The following is a 21,832-nucleotide window of genomic DNA, read 5'->3' as shown; positions in this document are numbered from 1 at the left end:
GAGTATTGTCCCCTTATATATTTGTAGATGTTGATCATATCCCCTCTTAGTCTCCGCTTTTCCAATGTAAACATGCCTAGTCTTTCAAGCCTTTCCTTGTATTCCATAGTCTCCATGCCCTTAATTAGTTTGGTCGCCCTCCTTTGTACCTTTTCAAGCTCCAGGATATCCTTTTTGTAGTACGGTGCCCAGAACTGTACACAGTATTCAAGGTGTGGCCTCACTAGTGATTTATATAATGGGAGTATAATACTCTCGTCCCTAGCATCAATACCCCGTTTTATGCATGCTAATATCTTATTAGCCTTCTTTGCTGCAGTCCTACTTTGGGTACTACTGCTTAGCTTGCTATCTATGAGGACACCTAAGTCCTTTTCCAGTACAGAATCCCCTAGTTTTACCCCATTTAGTAGGTAGGTGTAATTTTTGTTCTTGTTACCACAGTGCATTACCTTACACTTGTCTGTGTTGAAGCGCATTCTCCATTTGGCTGCCCATGCTTCTAATTTAACTAAGTCGTTCTGAAGAGACTCGGCATCCTCCTCTGTATTTATAGCCTTACACAATTTGGTATCATCTGCAAAAATTGACACCATGCTCTCTAGACCTTCTGTTAGGTCGTTAATGAAAATATTGAACAATAGCGGTCCTAATACTGAGCCTTGCGGCACACCACTTAGCACTTCAGTCCAAGTTGAAAAATATCCATTAACCACAACGCGCTGCTTCCTATTATCTAACCAGTTTTTGACCCAAGTGCATATTGTGCTTCCTAGCCCTGATTCTTGTAGCTTGTATATAAGTCTCATGTGTGGTACAGTATCAAACGCTTTGGCAAAGTCTAAAAAGATTACATCCACGTCTTTACCCTGATCTAGGTTTGCGCTTACTGTTTCATAAAAGCCAAGTAAGTTGGTTTGACAGGATCTGTCCTTCATAAACCCATGTTGATTCCTTTTAATGACCTTATTGGTTTCAAGGAACTTCTGAATACTATCTCTTAGAATACCTTCCAATACTTTCCCCACTATAGATGTAAGACTAACTGGTCTATAATTACCTGGTTCAGCTTTACTTCCCTTTTTGAATATAGGCACTACTTCCGCTATACGCCAGTCTTTGGGAACCATACCTGATATAACTGAATCCTCAAAGATCAGAGATAGCGGTTTTGCCAGTTCAGAGTGAAGCTCCATTAGAACCCTTGGATGAATACCATCGGGCCCTGGTGATTTATTAATCTTTAAATGTTTTAATCGGTGACAGACTACTTCCTCGCTTAAATAAGTACCTATCAGTGTGATATTGTGGTACAGGACTGTCATTACCAATTCCAGACGTTGCCGTTTGGTCTGTCCACGGCACCGAGGGTATTTACCAAGGTAATGGCCAAAATGATGATACTCCTTCGGAGAAAGGGAGTTTTAATTATCCCGTACTTGGACGATCTCCTTATAAAGGCGAGGTCCAGGGAACAGTTGTTGATCGGTGTAGCACTAGCTCGGGAAGTGCTACAACAGCACGGCTGGATCCTGAATATTCCAAAGTCGCAGCTGGTTCCTACAACGCGTCTACTGTTCCTGTGGATGGTTCTAAACACAGAACAGAAAAAAGTTTTTCTCCCGGAGGAGAAGGCCAAGGAGTTGTCATCTCTAGTCAGAGACCTCCTAAAACCAAAACAGGTGTCGGTGCACCACTGCACGCGAGTCCTGGGAAAGATGGTGGCTTCTTACGAAGCAATTCCATTCGGAAGGTTCCATGCAAGGATCTTTCAGTGGGATCTGTTGGACAAGTGGTCCGGATCGCATCTTCAGATGTATCGGCTGATAACTCTGTCTCCAAGGACCAGGGTGTCGCTGTTGTGGTGGCTGCAGAGTGCTCATCTTCTATAGGGCCGCAGATTCGGCATACAGGACTGGGTCCTGGTGACCACGGATGCCAGCCTTCGAGGTTGGGGGGCAGTCACACAGGGAAGAAACTTCCAGGGACTATGGACGAGTCAGGAGACTTCCCTACACATAAATATTCTGGAACTAAGGGCCATTTACAATGCCCTAAGTCAGGCAAGACCCCTGCTTCAACACTAGCCGGTGCTGATCCAGTCAGACAACATCACGGCGGTCGCCCATGTAAACCGACAGGGCGGCACAAGAAGCAGGATGGCAATGGCAGAAGCCACAAGGATTCTCCGATGGGCGGAAAATCATGTGTTAGCACTGTCAGCAGTGTTCATTCCCGGAGTGGACAACTGGGAAGCAGACTTTCTCAGCAGACACGACCTCCACCCGGGAGAGTGGGGACTTCATCCAGAAGTCTTCCAAATGATTGTACACCGGTGGGAAAGGCCACAGGTGGACATGATGGCGTCCCGCCTCAACAAAAAGCTAAAAAGATATTGCGCCAGGTCAAGGGACCTTCAGGCGATAGCTGTGGACGCTCTGGTAACACCGTGGGTGTACCAGTCGGTGTATGTGTTCCCTCCTCTGCCTCTCATACCCAAGGTACTGAGACTAATAAGAAGGAGAGGAGTAAGAACTATACTCATTGTTCCGGATTGGCCAAGAAGAGCTTGGTACCCAGAACTTCAAGAAATGATCTCAGAGGACCCATGGCCTCTGCCGCTCAGACAGGACCTGCTGCAGCAGGGGCCCTGTCTGTTCCAAGACTTACCGCGGCTGCGTTTGACGGCATGGCGGTTGAACGCCGGATCCTGAAGGAAAAGGGCATTCCGGAGGAAGTCATCCCTACGCTTATTAAAGCTAGGAAAGAAGTGACCGCAAACCATTATCACCGCATATGGCGGAAATATGTTGCGTGGTGTGAGGCCAGGAAGGCCCAACGGAGGAATTTCAGCTAGGTCGATTTCTGCACTTCCTACAGTCAGGGGTGACTATGGGCCTGAAATTGGGTTCCATTAAGGTCCAGATTTCGGCTCTATCGATTTTCTTCCAAAAAGAACTGGCTTCACTACATGAAGTTCAGACTTTTGTTAAGGGAGTGCTGCATATTCAGCCCCCTTTTGTGCCTCCAGTGGCACCTTGGGATCTCAACGTGGTGTTGGATTTCCTAAAGTCACATTGGTTTGAGCCACTTAAAACCGTGGAATTAAAATATCTCACGTGGAAAGTGGTCATGCTGTTGGCCTTTGCTTCGGCCAGGCGTGTGTCAGAATTGGCGGCTTTGTCATGTAAAAGCCCTTATCTGATTTTCCATATGGATAGGGCAGAATTGAGGACTCGTCCCCAGTTTCTCCCTAAGGTGGTATCAGCCTTTCATTTGAACCAACCTATCGTGGTGCCTGCGGCTACTAAAGACTTGGAGGCTTCCAAGTTGTTAGACCAGAGGTTCCCAAACTGTGTGCCGTGGCTTCCTGGGGTGCCTCGGGACATTTGCAGGGGTGCCCTGGGTTGGTGGTCCAGGACCAATTCCAATTTTTCATGGTCAATATAATAGGCAAAACCAGTGCTGGTGGCTGCCAGTCATAAAATATGCGGCCAAACAGAAGCAAATCTTGTCCCTCACCACACAACTGACCCTAAGGATGACATATAAACGCGATCTACTTAATGTAATATTTCTTTCTAAATTTCTCAATAAGAAATTTTTGGCCTAGGGGTGCCGTGAAAAAAATACTGATATTCTAGGGCGCCGTGATTCAAAAAAGTTTGGAAACCACTGTGTTAGACGTAGTCAGGGCCCTGAGAAATTATGTTTCCAGGACAGCTAGTGTCAGGAAAACTGACTCGTTGTTTATCCTGTATGCACCCAACAAGCTGGGTGCTCCTGCTTCAAAGCAGACTATTGCTCGCTGGATCTGTAGTATGATTCAGCTTGCACATTCTGCGGCTGGACTGCCGCATCCTAAATCAGTGAAAGCCCATTCCACGAGGAAGGTGGGCTCTTCTTGGGCGGCTGCCCGAGGGGTCTCGGCTCTACAACTTTGCCGAGCAGCTACTTGGTCGGGGTCAAACACATTTGCTAAATTCTACAAGTTTGACACCCTGGCTGAGGAGGACCTAGAGTTTGCCCATTCGGTGCTGCAGAGTCATCCGCACTCTCCCGCCCGTTTGGGAGCTTTGGTATAATCCCCATGGTCCTTACGGAGTCCCAGCATCCACTTAGGACGTCAGAGAAAATAAGATTTTACTCACCGGTAAATCTATTTCTCGTAGTCCGTAGTGGATGCTGGGCGCCCATCCCAAGTGCGGATTGTCTGCAATACTTGTATATAGTTATTGTTTAACTAAAGGGTTATTGTTGAGCCATCTGTTGAGAGGCTCAGTTGTTGTTCATACTGTTAACTGGGTATAGTATCACGAGTTATACGGTGTGATTGGTGTGGCTGGTATGAGTCTTACCCGGGATTCAAAATCCTTCCTTATTGTGTCAGCTCTTCCGGGCACAGTATCCTAACTGAGGTCTGGAGGAGGGTCATAGAGGGAGGAGCCAGTGCACACCAGGTAGTCCTAAAGCTTTCTTTAGTTGTGCCCAGTCTCCTGCGGAGCCGCTATTTCCCATGGTCCTTACGGAGTCCCAGCATCCACTACGGACTACGAGAAATAGATTTACCGGTGAGTAAAATCTTATTATCCACTTACTGATTATTTCCAGACTGGACTACTGTAATCTCCTCCTATCTGGCATCCCTGACAAATAGCTCTCTCCACTCTAATCTGTCCTCAACGCTGCAGCCCGGCTCATCTTCCTCACCAAACGCAGTACGTCCACCTTCCCTCTCCTACTAGTCCTTCACTGGCTTCCCTTCCCTTTTAAAATCCAATTCAGACTTCTCTTACTCACTTACAAAGCCCTCACCACTCCTCTCCCATCTGCATCTCTGACCTTATCTCCCTTTACACTCCCACCCGCCCCCTTCGCTCTGCTAATGCACGCCCACTCTCCTGCCGACTGATTACTTCCTCTCACTCCTACCTTCAAGATTTGTCACGTGCTGCTCCAATTCTCTGGAATACCCTACCTCTCCCCCTCAGACTCTCCACCTCTCGACAAAACTTTAGACGGGCTCTCAAGACCCACATCTTTACCAAACCCAGCCTAATCTCATCCTAACCCTCTGTACCACGTTCTCTATGTACCCCATATGTGCCACCCCTGTCTGTCTGTCCCTCCCCCTTTAGAATGTAAGCTCTCACGAGCAGGGCCATCAACCCTCATGTGCCCAATTGTATACCCACACTCTTGGGCGCTTATATCCACTATTTCTCATATTTCAATTCTATGTGCCCATCAAGCACCTATTTCGTTTTATGAGCTGCCACTCATATAGTAAATGAGTGTATAATAACATTGAGTATATCTATCCTTTTCTCTTAAGCACTGGATAGGCAATATTGCTTTTAAATTCAAGTCTGTACTTGAGCGCCTGGGTTTCTGCTATTTCACTGTGTGTATGTGTATATATATATATATGTGTGTATATATATATATATATATATATATAAAATTTTCATACATTAGAGCTGCACTCCGGTTAATATATTATAAATGGTTGCTGCCTTCCTAGATGGCCAAAGCAAAGGTCCCCGGCGCATCTGAATCTATTGCCGAGTGCCGCCGGTCTGTGTGTGTATAATATATTTATTACCAGTTTTGTATATAATGCACACATATACTGCAGTGCTTTACAGAGAATATTTGGCATTTCACATCATTCCCTGCCACAGTGGAATTTATAATCTATAGTCCCTCCAACATGTACACGCACACACATTCACGCTGGAGGTCAATTTTGTTGGTAGCCAATTAACCTACCAGTATATTTTTTGCTTGTGTGAGGAAACCAGAGTGTCCGGTGGAAACCCACACAAGCATGGGAAGAATATACAAACCCCACAGAGAAGGCACCATGGTGGAAATCAAACCCATGACCTCAGTGCTTTGACGTAGTAATGCTAACCATTACACCATTCGTACTGCCATATATGTAACAAACTAGGTTATGCTGCAGAACTAGATCATAGATTCAGATAAAGTAGCCAATAACTGATTTCCATTGTTTCAGTGTCTTTGTTCCTGGTGAAAGTATCATAATACAAAGACACTGAAACGTTGGAAGTCAGTTGCTGGCTAGTTTATTTGAAGCTATGATCTGAGTGCTGCCACATTTTTTTTATTTTTTTGTTGTTGTTACAGTTTTATTCTAAAACATTCATATCCCATCCCTAATGATCATGTCTTGTTGTGAATGAGGCCTGGTGGAATTTGCCACCTCCTGGACCTTTGTTCCCTTCCATCTTTGTAGATCTCCTGACCTAACCTCAGCCCATTGGGGCCTTTCCATAAATCCAGGCCTGATTGCCATTTCATGCAAAGGGATTATAGTAGCTCACATGTGTCTGAAGTGCAGTATGAATGGCCTACTGTAGTTTATATTAGTAGTAGTAGTTACTTATATGTTGCAAGCATATTCCATTGCTGCTTTACAATATGTAGCTTGCAGCAGCAAAGTGAGACTGGAAATAGGTTGGAACTGAACTCCTTTTTATTTTCCAGTTGTACGTCAGATTAAAATGACATTGGGGGTCATTCAGACCTGATCGCAAGCTATATTTTTTTGCTGCGCTGCGATCAGGTCAGAACTGCGTATGCACCGCAATGCGCAGGCGCGTCGTACGGGTGCAAAGCATATCGTTGCTGTGCGATGGGTTTTACGAAGAATCCATTCGCACGGCCGATCGCAAGGAGATTGACAGGAAGAAGGCGTTTGTGGGTGTCAACTGCCCGTCTTCAGGGAGTGGTTGGAAAAACGCAGGCGTGTCCAAGCGTTTGCAGGGCGTGTGTCTGACGTAAATTCCGGGACTTGACAGGCTGAAGTGATCACAGCAGCTGAGTAAGTTCTGGGCAACTCAGAAACTGCTCAAAACTTTTTTGTAGTGCTCGGCTGCACATGCGTTCGCACACTTGCAAAGCAAAAATACATTCCCCTATAGGCGTCGACTATCTGATCGCAGTGCTGCAAAAAATAGCTAGCGAGCGATCAGGTCTGGATTAGGCAACCCTTGTCAGTATGTCTCCAGCTAGTGTCCTATTCCCTGTATGTCGGAGTCAGGAAACTGCGAGTGGCAAATGTCCAAGTAACAACCTCGATGGACCCCGAGTAACCTGCTGATATACGTCTGCATGGAGCGGCCAGCGTCACACGGTTTATCATGGCCTTGACTGCAGCCTTGGTGTTTTACTTTTATAGAGCAGTGAGAGCAGTATAAAGGGGATTTTACTAACCACCTGCTACCTCAGAGTCTTAATGTAGGATGGAAGTAGTTGCAGGACATGAACAAATACATTTTATGAAATGAGCTAGAGCGGTGGAACCCGACCTATTCCTTCACATTCTAATGCACAATTACTGTTTACTTGCTAAATCTAACACATTGGAAAATAGACATACAGCAGCAAAGGCGGCATATGCTAATGTTTGGACACCCTGTCAGAGTCAGTACATTAGTAGCACCTCCACTGGCAGAAATCACAGCTTCCAAACATTACGTGTAGAGTCCTCCATTACTGCTTCAGGGATAATTTGTGTTCACTCTTCCTTACGGAACTGTTCTAGCTCAGGAATAGCCTTTCTGTATGTGCGGCATGTTTGAGCGTTCCCAGCAGAGTTCTCCATTGTATTCCAGGCGGCCGCTCCAAAGCCTTACACTGTGTTTTCCTGCTCCTATAAATCCTCCATGATGTTGAGGTTCTTTTTGCATTACTCACACAGGATTGGACGCACAGTGCCACTTCTCTTATTCTGTATGTTATTTCCGTTTCCCAGAAACTGTTGTTACTATGGATAAATGGAAATGACGCAGATATTTACTTCTCTTCCATATTTTCAGTGTAATCAATATCCGTTTTCAGTTACGCAGCACGTGGGATGTGACATTAACCTGTATGTACAGAGAAGCGCACTGTACCACCTTCATCGTAATTCATGCTTGTTGTATAGAACTGATTGGTGTTAGAACCTCTACAAGCAGCAGCTTTTGTACAGGATGTAGCTCTGAGTTGCCTCCTTATTGCATACAAACCTACTCTCCCGGAAGCTGCGGGAGGCTCCCGTTTTTTGGGGTAGCCCCCGGCACCCCCGGAAGAGTGGGCAGGTCTCCCGCATCCTGCTCGCATCTTAGTGATGCGAGCAGGATGGAGATAACCTCGGGTCCGTCGGGTGGAGAAGGGGTTAAAATGACGCAAATCGCGTCATTTTAGCCCCTCCCCCTTCCCGCGGACCCGCAAATTGCGGCATTTCCCGGTGCGGGGGCGGGGCTTAGTGATGTCACAGTCCGCCCCAGCCCCCGAAGACACCTGCTGCGTTTCCTCTCCGGGCTTCTCCCGGAGAGGAGACTTACAATGTAGGTAAGTATGCCTTATTGTACACTAGCTGTTCTACCCGTTCTTCACACGGGAGTTTCTAATTTTCACGGTTGTAAATATAACCGTGTTAAAAAATTGGTAAATCTATAGGGGTGTGGTTCGTTTTATCGACAGTGTCTAGGTCGACAATGTTTAGGTCGACCACTATAGGTCGACAGTCACTAGGTCGACATGGATGGAAGGTCGACAGGGTTTCTAGGTCGACATGTGCTAGGTCGACAGGTCTAAAGGTCGACATGAGGATTTTTTTTTTTTGGTGTCGTTTTCTTCGTAAAGTGACCGGGATCCCAAATTAGTGCACCGCTTCGCTCGCCATGCTTCGGGCATGGTGCCTTCGCTCCACTACCGCTTCGCTCGGCACACTTTACCGTTCCAATCGTAGTCCACATGGATCGTTAAGTATGAAAAAAAAAAAAAAAAGTGAAAAACTCATGTCGACCTTTAGACCTGTCGACCTAGCACATATCGACCTAGAAACCCTGTCGACCTTCCATCCATGTCGACCTAGTGACTGTCGACCTATAGTGGTCGACCTAAACATTGTCGTCCTAGACACTGTCGATCTTCAGACCGGATCCCATCTATAGAGGTGTAAATTTGAGACGTATTAATGTAAGTAAATATTAATCCATGGTTCTTGGCGTTACCCGAGGAACACCTGTAACAGATACGATAGACAGTGACAGGAACATTTTTGTAGTTTAATAAATTCTACACACGGAGGTGCAATCCACATGTTGATCTAATTGTCCGTTTTGGCCTTACTGTTCACGCAATGCAAGCCATGCATAGGCAATGACGTCATTATGTCAACCCCTTTTCATTTCCTTGGGGAGGTTTATTAAAATTCTAATTACGTAGTTTTCCTATTTCCCACCTGCAGAATACCTGTGTTACGTTTCAGCATCCTAACATATCGGGAAGTAGGAGAATTAGTGATGAGTCAGTCAGTGAGTGAGTGTTTTCCCATTTATATACAGTATATATAGATGTTAGGTCGGCACGTTGGGCTTGATTCACCTGAGTTGTATTCAGCTGGGATTGTGTGCGCAGTGATTGTGCTAAAATATGCAAATGCCGCAGCAGCACGCATTGGTTTAAAGCACTCATAGGCGCTTTGTGAGTCCCAGCTGCTGCGTACGAAGTGTCGAGGGCAGATCAGTCCATTATCAAACATTTGACTACTCCTATGGTTGCGCTGTATGGCTGCAGGAAGTAAGGCTGGGTACACACCTGACCCACACGTCGGCAGACCCGCCGACCAAGCGGCTGATCAAGGTAACTATATACATTTGCCTATCAGATGCTCGACTGGTCGGTCAGGATCCCCACTGGGCGACTTTTTGAATTTGCCCTCCCAGTTGTGACGTCAGCCAAACCCACCACCCACCACGCATCAAGTGTACCGGTGGTCGATGGACTGCCCGTGCACACAGCCAGATGGCCCGATGTATCTGCATATACAGATGGGTCCACGTTTATCTTGACCTTTAATAGGATTAACTGAGCCAGGTCAGTCAGACTTAGGGGTCTATTTACTAAGGCTTGGATGGAGATAAAGTTGCTGGAGATAAAGTATCAGCCAATTGTCTCCTAACTGCCATGCCACAGGCTGTGTTTGAAAAATGACAGTTCGGAGCCGATTGGCTGGTACTTTATCGCCAGTGACTTTATCTCCATCCAAGGCTTAGTAAATAGACCCCAAAATTCCCTGCTGTAATGACTTAATCCCCTGATGTATTGTTCTCTGTATTGTATTGCAGTTGAGAACAATAGATGAAGGGTTTATGTTATGGTGCGCCTAGGCACAGCAAAGAAGTCAAGATAAATATGGACCCATCTGTATATTGACCAACGTCTGTACTGCACACCCGATGTTGTTCACAGACATATCGGGGGTACACACACGCTGACGGACTCAATATATATCGGCGGTTCACTAGATCGGCCAGTATGTACCCTGCGTAAGACTCCAGAGCCATTACAGCTACAGACAGGATCACAGTGGCTGGCTGATACATGCCCCACAAATGGTCGTGACACATCTGCATGTCTGCCAACACTCGCTGTAATTGCCTCCTATGGTCTCTGACTGTCAGTCACTTTGTGAATAAATCCTCTCTGCAACCACTGTCGCAATGGGGGGCACGGCCTGTGTTTGTTTGGGTAGTGGCTCACATTGGTAATACGATATAAAGGGAAACCCTGCCTTTAGTTTATATTGTCTTCATGTAGATTTTGTTGCATAGATATAGTGGTGATAAAAGCACAGGCATACGTGATAAAAGCACAGGCATACGTTTTTTGTTTGTAAGGCTGACAACACATTTCTAGCTGATTACAGCACTAAAGACAGAGTTCCCCTTTACCAGTATATAGCATTTCCCCTTACAATGAAAACCGGCTGAAACTTTCTGTATTTGGTTTCCTTGAAAAATAACACATAGGGTGCGGGATGTACTAAACGGAAAATGTGGTAAACTCCCATTTACCGCATTTTCCTAATGTACTAACCCCCAGCCGCCAGGTCAGCACTGCGGTGGAGTTCCCCAGCTTTTGCTAGCGATACCCCATAGAAGCCTTGGGATTCTCTACGCAGCGCTGTGTGAGGGATCTGATTGGATCCCTCCCAGCATGCCTCGTGGCCGCCATCTTCTCCCTGCACATGCACAGACTGACTCTCAGGGCCGAATCCCGGAAGTCAGGTAGCCGCTGGGGATTGCAGAGGACAGCTCTGATTGGAAGAGCTGTCCTCCGCAATGCTAATCGCATATGTAAGTACAAATGCGATTAGCATCGTGGCGCTGGGCAGCGATAGGCGGCGATGTGTATTAGTAAATCCCGCCTAGAAGAAGATATCCACACACAAATAAGTAGTGACTGTTATGCAATACGTTGCGCTAGTGCAATGGTTCCCAAATGTTCTTGAAACACGGCACCCATAGGCCAAAAGTTTCTTATTGAGGAATTAAAAAACAATAAATGTTAAATTAAGTCATTTGTGCTGACCGGTCACCCTTGATTCAGATTATTTTTGATGGACAGTTTTCTGCTTCTGAACATATTTTGTGATTCCCCTACTATGTGATTTTCCTTCTCTTACTTAAACCATCTTCTATTCCATACTCCCTTCAACGGCACCAAATCGCTCGGTTTTCTGCCGCCCTGATACTTATTTCAGTGTCGTCTGCTGACGCAGCTACAGTACATTACTGTACCCTGTATGTGTCCTGTCACTGCTTTCTTGTTTTGCGTATTTGTTTATGTACTCTGTAACTGGGCGCTGCGGACCCCATTTGGTGCCCTATAAATAAAGGGTAATAATAATATGATTGCCAGCCTCTGGCACCAGATTTGGTTTTATCCATAACAATAACCATAAATAATTTGGCCATGTACGACCAACCCATGACACCCCTGCAAGTCGGGAAGTGCTCTTTTGTAGTTTGACTACATTTTATGGAACTGTACGAGATTAATATCCAGTTTTCTTTCTCTTTTTTTCAGTTTTTCCCATACGGAGACGCATCAAAATTCGCCCAACACGCTTTCAGAACCTTCGATAAGAACGGAGATGGGACCATCGACTTCAGAGAGTTTATATGTGCGCTGTCCATCACTTCAAGGGGAAGTTTTGAACAGAAACTAAATTGGGCTTTTAATATGTACGACCTGGACGGCGATGGTAAAATCACCCGAGTGGAAATGCTGGAGATTATCGAGGTTAGTGAGCACCGAGTTCCCTGCTATACTGTAATGCACGTCATTGCCTGGTGCAGCCCAAGTGACAGCGCTCAGTATAGCGCCGTCCCAGGAGGAAGTCACATGGGCGCAGTCTGAAATGAAATTGAGATGGCTCTCATCTGCTACATTGCGCGTTATATCGCACCGTTGGACTTTATTTTATTACATAATGGAAAAGGAATAAATAAAAGTGATCACATTTGTCCCTGTTTAGCCGTCCCATGCCCTCGGGCACACACGGATGCCACGATTCCCTTTTTCCATCATTTGCAGCATAGGAAAGGCCCCTTATTTTCTTCCTACCATTTATCAAAAGGGTTATTGCGGAGAACTTATTTCTTTCTCATGACGTCTCTGTTTACCACGTCCTCATAGCCTGTTATGGGAGCTGCTGCGAGTTAGCAGGTATGGTATATTGTGTCGACATCAGAGTTTTATCATTGTCATAATGCCAACACTAGTGTTGACGTGCGTGTCGGCATGTTGACATACCATTTTTCACAATTTAAGCCTTACCCTAAATCTAGCACTGAAACGTACCGTCAGCATGCGCAATGTCCACTTAATGACCATGTCAGTATTATGATTACGTTGACATAACGGCAAAGTCGACATTTAGAACATGTGAACATCATGGCTGAATTCCTGTGCAATTTAACAAACAGTGTAAAGCTAATTTTTTCACAGTTTTAGTGAAACATAGCACCACCTCAGACGGCGATATTCCAGCTTCCCATCCCACCCACATCCATGATTAGCAGAACATGTACTAAGCATGCGCCGTATCTATTAAAGCTAAACCATTTTCTCATACGTCCTAGAGGATCCTGGGGATGCTTCAAGAACCATGGGGTATAGACGTGATCCGCAGGAGACATGGGCACTTTAAGACTTTAAATGGGTGTGACCTGGCTCCTCCCTCTATGCCCCTCCTCCAGACTCCAGTTAGATTATGTGCCCAGTGAGACGATGCACACTGAGGAGCTCTCCAGAGTTTCTCAGAAAAAGACTTATGTTAGGTTTATTATTTTCAGGGAGACCTGCTGGCACCAGGCTCCCTGCATCATGGGAGTGAGGGGAGAGAGGCAGACCTACAGTACTTCTGTGAGTTTAAATGCTCTGCTTCTTAGGCTACTGGACACCATTAGCTCCAGAGGGTCTGATCGCTAGGTACGCCTAGATTCTCATTCCCGGAGCCGCGCCGTCACCCCCCTTGCAGAGCCAGAAGTCAGAAGACAGGTGAATCGAAGAAGAACAGAAGATTTCAGTGACGGCAGAAGACTTCAGGGTCTTTGAGGTACTGCGCATGCTCCCACACACACACAGCGGCACTACAGGGTGCAGGGCACAAGGGGGCGCCCTGGGCAACAGGAACCTCCATTATAAGACTGGCAAAAGTGGTTTACAGTGCCTGGGCACTAAAACCGGACCCCCGCCAGTATAAAGATTTACAAATTAGCGGGACTGAAGTGCGCTGTTGAGGGGGCGTGGCTTAGCCCTCACAGCTCTAACCAGCGCCATTTTCTCTTCCAGAGCTGCAGAGGTGCTGGTCCTGACCTCCTACACTGCTGTACAAGTAACAGGGTGCAAAATGGGAGGGGGAGGGGGACACACAGTAATTTGGTGCTGTTTTTTATTATTATAAAAGCGCTAACAGGTCTGAGGCATTGTTTTAATAGTTTCAGTACTGGGATAGGCGCTGGGTTGTGAGCTGGCACACTCCCTCTGTGTTTCTCTAACAGACTTTGCTGTGGGTCTGTCCCCTATATCCCAGTGTGGTTGCGGGTGTCGGTACGTGGGTGTCGACATGTCTGAGGCAGAGTGCTCTTCCCAGGAGGAGTCTGGTGTGGGGACAGAAAAAACTGTGGGAGTGACTGTCGGCACCGCCGACGGCTGATTGGGTAAACATGTTGAGTATTTTGAATGCAAATGTGGTTCCTTTGAATAAAAGATTAAATAAATCTGAGTCTCAGAACCAGACATGGAGAAAATCCATGGAGGAAGCATTATCACAAGTACAGACCCCCTTGGGGTCACAGAAGCGTGCGTTTACCCAGATAGCGGATACAGATACCGACACGGACTCTGATTCCAGTGTCGACTATAGGGATGCCAGGTTGAATCCTAAACTGGCTAAGAGCATTCAGTACATGATTGTGGCGATAAAAGACGTATTACATATCACGGAGGACCCTGCTGTTCCTGATACTAGGGTCTGCATGTTTAAGGGAAAGAAGCCTGAGGTTACGTTCCTCCCTCTCATGAACTGAACGCTCTTTTTGAAAAAGCTTGGGAAAATCCTGACAAGAAGTCACAGGTTCCCAAGAGAATTCCGGTGGCATATCCGTTCCCCTCTGGGGACAGGGAAAAGTGGGAGTCGACCCCCACGGTGGACAAAGCTCTATCGCGGCTGTCCAAAAAGGTGGCGCTTCCGTCTTCTGACACGGCAGCCCTAAAGGATCCGGCGCATCGTAAGCAGGAAAATACACTAAAATCCATTTATGTCACTACAGGTACATTGCTCAGGCCTGCCGTGGCAGGTGAGTAGCGCCATTGAAAAGTGGGCGGATAACTTGTCATCTGATATGGATTCCCTGGACAGGGATAGCGTGCTTTTGACACTGGATCATATCAGGGACGCTGCAGCCTATCTAAAGGAAGCTGCGAGGGATATTGGCCTTTTGGGATCAAGGGCCAATGCCATGGCAGTCTCGGCTAGGAGGGCATTGTGGATTCATCAATGGAATGCTGATGCTGACTCTAAAAAGACTATGGAGTCTCTGCCGTTCAACGGTAGTGTCTTGTTTGGTGATGGCCTCACTGACCTGGTCTCTACGGCTACCGCGGGTAAGTCATCGTTCCTATCTTATGTTCCTGCACAACAAAAGAAAACGCCCCACTATCAGATGCAGTCCTTTCGACCCAATAAATACAAAAAAGGACGAGGGTCTTCCTTCCTTGCTACGAGAGGAAGAGGAAGGGGAAAAAGGTCACAGGCTGTGGCAAGTTCCCAAGAGCAGAAGTCCTCCCCAGCTTCTACCAAATCCACCGCATGATGCTGGGGCTCCTCTGCGGGAGTCCGCACCGGTGGGGGCACGTCTCCAACGCTTCAGTCAGGTCTCGGTTCGCTCGGCCCTGGATCCTTGGGTATTAGAAATAGTAACCCAAGGTTACAAATTGGAGTTTCAAGACGTGCCCCTCACCGATTTTTCAAATCGGCCTTGCCAGCTTCTCTTCCAGAAAGAGAGGTAGTCTGCGCTGCGATACTAAAGCTGTGTCAAAATCAAGTCATTGTCACGGTGCCCCCGTCGCAACAGGGATAAGGCTTTTATTCGAGCCTGTTCGTGGTCCTGAAGCCGGATGGCTCAGTCAGACTGATTCTGAACCTAAAATCCCTCAATTTCTATCTATAAAAATTCTAATTCAAGATGGAATCTCTCCGAGCAGTGATCTCCTTGCTGGAGGAGGGGGATTTTATGGTGTCAGTCGACATAAAAGATGCCTACTTACACGTCCCCATATATCCTCCACATCGGGCTTATCTGAGGTTTGCTGTTCAGGATTGTCATTACCAATTTCAGACTTTGCCGTTTGGTCTGTCCACGGCTCCGAGGATTTTCACCAAGGTTATGGCGGAAATTATGATTCTCCTGCGCAAACAGGGAATCACAATTATCCCGTACTTTGACGATCTCCTTATAAAGGCGAGATCCAAGGAGCGTTTACTGAAAACGTTACGCTCTCCTTGACAATTCTGCAACAACATGGTTGGCTCCTAAACTTGCCAAAATCACAGTTCCGACAACACGGCTGTCGTTCTTAGGTATGATTCTGGATACAGACTTACAGAGAGTTTTTCTTCCAGTGGAAAAGGCTCTAGAAATACAGAACATGGTAAAACAGATTCTGAAACCGGCAAGAGTGTCGATTCTTCAATGCACTTGGTTGCTGGGGAAGATGGTGGTGGCCTACGAGGCCATTCAGTTTGGCAGGTTCCATGCCAGGGTGTTTCAATGGGACCTGTTGGACAAGTGGTCCGGGTCTCACCTCCACATGCACCGGAAAATAATCCTATCTTCCAGGACCAGAATCTCTCTCCTGTGGTGGCTGCACAGTTCTCACCTCCTAGAGGGGCGCAGGTTCGGGGTCCAGGATTGGATCCTGGTGACCACGGATGCAAGTCTCCGAGGCTGGGGAGCAGTCACACAGGGGGAAAATTTCCAGGGAAAATGGTCAAGCCAGGAAACTTGTCTCCACATCATCATTCTGGAATTAAGGGCCATTTCCAACGGCCTTCGGCAAGCGGAACATCTTCTTCGCGGGCTGCCCGTCTTGATTCAGTCAGACAACGTAACAGCAGTGGCGTACATAAACCGCCAGGGCAGAACAAAGAGTAGAGCGGCGATGGCGGAGGCCGCAAAAGTTCTTCGCTGGGCGGAGAAACATGCAAGCGCTCTGTCAGCAGTCTTCATTCCAGGAGTGGACAACTGGGAAGCAGACTTCCTCAGCAGACACGATCTCCATCCAGGAGAGTGGGGTCTTCATCAAGAGATCTTTGCAGAAGTAACAAGTCTTTGGGGAATTCCTCAAATAGATATGATGGCGTCTCGCCTCAACAAGAAACTTCAGAGATATTGTTCCAGGTCGAGGGACCCTCAAGCAATAGCGGTGGACGCCCTGGTGACACCGTGGGTGTTTCAGTCGGTCTATGTGTTCCCTCCACTTCCACTCATTCCGAATGTGATAAAGATCATAAGAAGAACAAAGGTTCAGGCGATCCTCATTGTTCCGGACTGGCCAAGGAGGGCTTGGTATCCAGATCTTCAAGAATTACTCATAGAAGATCCCTGGCCTCTTCCTCTACGAGAGGACCTGTTACAGCAAGGGCCGTGCGTGTATCAAGACTTACCATGGCTACGTTTGACGGCATGGCGGTTGAACGCCAAATCCTAGCCCGAAAGGGTATTCCCAGTGAAGTCATTCCCACTCTACTTCAGGCTAGAAAAGAAGTAACGGCGAAGCATTACCACCATATTTGGAGAAAATATGTGTCTTGGTGTGAATCCAAGAAGGCTCCTACGGAAGAATTTCAGCTGGGGCGTTTGCTCCATGTTTTACAAGCAGGTGTGGATGCGTGCCTAAAGTTAGGCTCCATTAAAGTACAAATTTCGGCCTTATCTATTTTCTTTCAGAAAGAATTGGCCTCCCTTCCAGAAGTTCAGACCTTCGTGAAGGGCGTGCTGCACATCCATCCTCCCTTTGTGCCCCCAGTGGCAGCATGGGATCTTAATGTGGTGTTGCAATTCCTGCAATCTCATTGGTTTGAACCTTTGCGTAAGGTTGAGTTGAAATTCCTTACTTGGAAAGTGGTCATGCTGTTGGCCTTGGCATCCGCAAGGCAGGTGTCTGAATTGGCGGCTTTGTCTCACAAAAGCCACTATTTGATATTCCATGCAGATAGAGCGGAGTTGAGAACTCGTCAGCAATTTCTATGAAAACTGGTTTCATCGTTTCACGTGAACCAGCCTATTGTGGTGCCAGTGGCTACTGACGCCTTGGCGGAATCGAAGTCTCTTGATGTGGTCAGAGCTTTGAAAATCTATATCGCCAGAACGGCGCAGATTAGGAAAACAGAGGCTCTGTTAGTCCTGTGGGCTCCCAACAAGATTGGGGCTCCTGCTTCCAAGCAAACTATTGCACGCTGGATCTGTAATACGATTCAGCAGGCTCATTCTACGGCAGGATTGCCGTTACCGAAATCGGTGAAGGGCCTTTCTGCCAGGAAGGTGGGCTCATCCTGGGCGGCTGCCCGAGGGGTCTCGGCATTACAGCTTTGCCGAGCTGCTACTTGGTCGGGATCAAACACCTTTGCGAAGTTTTACAAGTTTGATATCCTGGCTGAGGAGGACCTCTTGTTTGGTCAATCGGTGCTGCAGAGTCATCCGCACTCTCCCGCCCGTTCTAGAGCTTTGGTATAAACCCCATGGTTCTTGAAGCATCCCCAGCATCCTCTAGGAAGTATGAGAAAATAGGATTTTTAATACCTACCGGTAATCCTTTTCTCTTAGTCCGTAGAGGATGCTGGGCGCCCGTCCCTGTGCGGACACTATCTGCAGTACTTGTTTAATAGTTATTGCTTGTGTTACACAAAGGTAGTGTTTCAGTTTTGGTCAGCCTGTTGCTGATTTTGTACGTGCCATTAACAGTTTTTTTTGCTAATGCCATGTTGTACGGCGTGTTTGTGGTGTGAGCTGGTATGTATTTCACTCTTAGTTTAACAATAAATCCTTTTCCTCTAAATGTCCGTCTCCCTGGGCACAGTTCTTATAACTGGAGTCTGGAGGAGGGGCATAGAGGGAGGAGCCAGTTCACACCCATTTAAAGTCTTAAAGTGCCCATGTCGCCTGCGGATCCCATCTATACCACATGGTTCTTGAAGCATCCCCAGCATCCTCTACGGACTAAGAGAAAAGGATTTACCGGTAGGTATTAAAATCCTATTTACTGGACGTGTGTAGGGGAGCCAATCCCAGGATCACGATCAGCGAAATCCCGGGATGTAGTTTCAAAGAGCACAGGATTATAATCCAGGGATTGGAGGCACAAATCGTGGGATTTCAGGATTAAACATGTACGCGAGGCATCCTCAGCAGTGGCCAGTGGAGCATGTAATTACCTGCAGTGCTGCTTGTTCTTCTGGCCCGTGCAGTGCTGAGCTCTTGCAGCAACCTGGGCTGTGACCTATAACGACAGTGTGGTGGTGTGACGTCATAGGTTACGCAGTCGTTTGCCAGTTTCCAGCCCACACAGTGCACTCTGTAACCAGACAGTGTGAACTCGACTGAGGCAGCCTTAGGATATAGGAGGGACTGGGAGGCGGAGCAACTTTCCTTCCACTGGCTGCAGCCTGATGTCTGGTGAAGAGCCTGAGAGTGACAGCCAGGAGGTGAGGTCAGGGTCATTCTTCAGTAGGGGGGGGCGCATACCGTCCAGCTGTACCTTTTTGGCAGGTACAGTACCTTTTTTTTTATGGTCTATACAGATTTTTGGCTCTCCAAACTTCCATTGAAAGTATAAGAACCCTTTACCAGTGACCACGCCCCCTTTTTGAATTTGTACCCATTTTTATGTGTAAAATGTTGGAGGGTATGGGGGTGGTGGACAGTGAAAGTCTTATTTTGGGGCACTGAGTGTCTTTTTATATTTTTCCTGTGGGCGCCATGAATGCCTGAATCCCGGGAATCCAGGGACTGGCTTCCCTAAATGCGTGGTCTTTCAGTCCTGTGCATGTGCAATTTCTTGCAATGGGGCCTTCACATTAGGTCGACATGCATTGGGTTGATCACTAAAGGTCGACATGCACTAAGTCGACAGGGTCTTTAGGACGACACGTGCAAGGTCGACAGATCAAAAGGTCGACATGGATTTTTTTTGACTGTTTTTGGTGTTGTTTTCTTCGTACAGTGACGGGTAACCCCAATCAGTGCACCGTTCCTACCTCGCATGGCTCACTTCACTCGCCATGCTTCGGGCAAGGTGCCGAGCTCCGCTACCACTGCGCTTGGCACAGGTTACCGTTCCCATTAGTAGTCTACGTGGATCGTAAAGTATGAAAAAGGCGACTGATGCAGAAAAAGCTTTTGACAGAGTGGACTGGGATTTTTTGACCGGTATATTGAGACATCTGGGACTTGGTAACGTCTGTCTTCACAGAATCCTATCCCTCTATTCCTCCCCATCCGCCAAAATTAGGATTAATGGCTCCCTTTCTGACTCCTTTCCAATTTTCAACGGTACGCGACAGGGATGCCCGCTATCCCCATTGCTCTTTGTCCTTTGCATGGAAACACTAGCCCGAAGCATTAGGGCTAACCCAAATATTTTGGGCTTGTTGGTAAGGGAGACCGAATACAAACTGGCATTATATGCAGATGATCTACTCGCAATAATCACGAATCCGGTCACCTCTTTGCCAAACTTAATGGCGGAGTTTGAGAAGTTTGGAGTCCTCTCTAACTTCAAAATAAATTATTCCAAATCTATTGCCATGAACTTAACTACACCTCCTGCTATAGTAGAAAGCCTGAAACAAGCCTTCCCCTTCACCTGGCATGATCATAAATTAAAATATTTGGGGGTGTTACTGACCAATGACTTATCCAAAGTGTTCTCCCTAAATTTTAAACCCTTATTGTCTAGGCTTCGTTTAGACTTCCTGTTATGGAAAAAACTGAGACTGTCCTGGTTCGGAAGGATCAACGTAGTTAAAATGAATGCCCTCCCCAGGATTTTATTCTTTCTCCAGACCCTTCCGATACACATCCCCCTGCTATGGCTTCGGGATGTCCAGAGGCTTATCCGTACATTTGTATGGGGTGGTAATACACCTAGATTTAAACATGACATTTTGTTCAGGAGAAAACATCAAGGGGGGCAACAACTCCCACATATCCCTAACTATTACCACGCGGTACACCTGAATAGGATACTGGAATGGACACGTGCCAAGGACCGCAAACAATGGGTCCTCCTAGAGGAGGGCTGTCTCCCACATTATATTGAAATTGCACCTTGGCTTCCTACCCTCCCGAAGGTGTCACACCCCACGGTCTCTCCCACGCTCAGATTATGGACCAAGCTGAGATCCCAGAGTCATATATCCTCCAAATGGTCCCCCTTAACCTCTTTTCTCTATAACTCCGAATTTGCCCCTGGCCTTCAAGGGACTGCTTTCGCCCCATGGGCAGAGGCTGGGATCTTTAGAGTCGGTCAGTTGGTGAGCTCGGGTGGGGTGCGCTCTTTTTCAGATGTTCAATCCTCTTGGAACCTACACAGTGCTGAGTTTTGGAGGTTCCTGCAGGTCCACCATTTTATATCATCTCCTAAGAACTTCTCTGACGTAACTAGGGACCTCACTGGGTTTGAGAAACTATGTATCTCCCCCAGTTCACCCACGCATACTATTTCACAAATCTATACGTTGATTATGGAAAATTTCTTCCCACAACCTCCTGCCTTTTTGGCTTCCTGGGAGAGGGAATTGTCGGGGCTACCTACTCAAATTAACTGGGAATCCGTGTTTAAGAACGCTCAGGCGAGTTCTTTATGCATCTCGACACTAGAGACCCTTTATAAACTTATATATAGGTGGTATAGGACCCCTCGTGTTCTCAATAAAATGTTTCCCTCTCTTTCGAATATGTGTTGGAGATGCAAAAATGCCCCAGGGAGTTTTATACATATTTGGTGGGATTGCCCTCTTATAACTCCATTCTGGGCAGAGGTATTTAAATGCACCGAACAGATAGTGGGTGACGAAATCCCGAAAGACCCAGATTTCTGGCTCCTTAATCACACCCCCGCAGGGTCACACTCCTACAAACATTCCCTGTTAAGACACCTTTGCAACGCTGCTAAAGCGGTGATCCCAATTCTTCGGAGATCCACATCTCCACCCTCAATTAAAATGTGGTTCACAAAGATTGATCACTTCTTGGACATGGAAGACCTGGTTTCCTTCTCATCTGGGAAAACAGTTAACTTCATAGCTATTTGGTTTCCCTGGTACGACTTTAAGGACACATCGCAGTATCGGTCCTATATTGCGACATAACCCCCCTCATGTTGGTAAACAGGCCCATATCCATACCTATATCATTATTCATACCCATACTCATATTCCGACAATGTTGTTTCTGTACTGTGG

At 46.9% G+C, this 21,832-nt stretch overlaps 1 protein-coding gene across 1 annotated transcript in view; it reads left to right on the top strand.

Moving 5' to 3' along the window:
* The window catches only part of VSNL1 (visinin like 1), a 276,191-nt gene that overhangs the window by 224,069 nt on the left and 30,290 nt on the right, over positions 1–21,832 (top strand). Inside the window, exon 3 of the mRNA XM_063915355.1 lies at positions 11,890–12,105. Coding sequence (XP_063771425.1) covers positions 11,890–12,105 — 216 coding nt within the window. The remainder of the gene's footprint in view (positions 1–11,889; positions 12,106–21,832) is intronic.

This window comes from Pseudophryne corroboree, chromosome 4, assembly GCF_028390025.1.
Source record: "Pseudophryne corroboree isolate aPseCor3 chromosome 4, aPseCor3.hap2, whole genome shotgun sequence".
In the NCBI taxonomy this organism is placed as follows: Eukaryota; Metazoa; Chordata; class Amphibia; order Anura; family Myobatrachidae; genus Pseudophryne; species Pseudophryne corroboree.
This window is presented reverse-complemented; position numbering and strand designations above follow the sequence as displayed.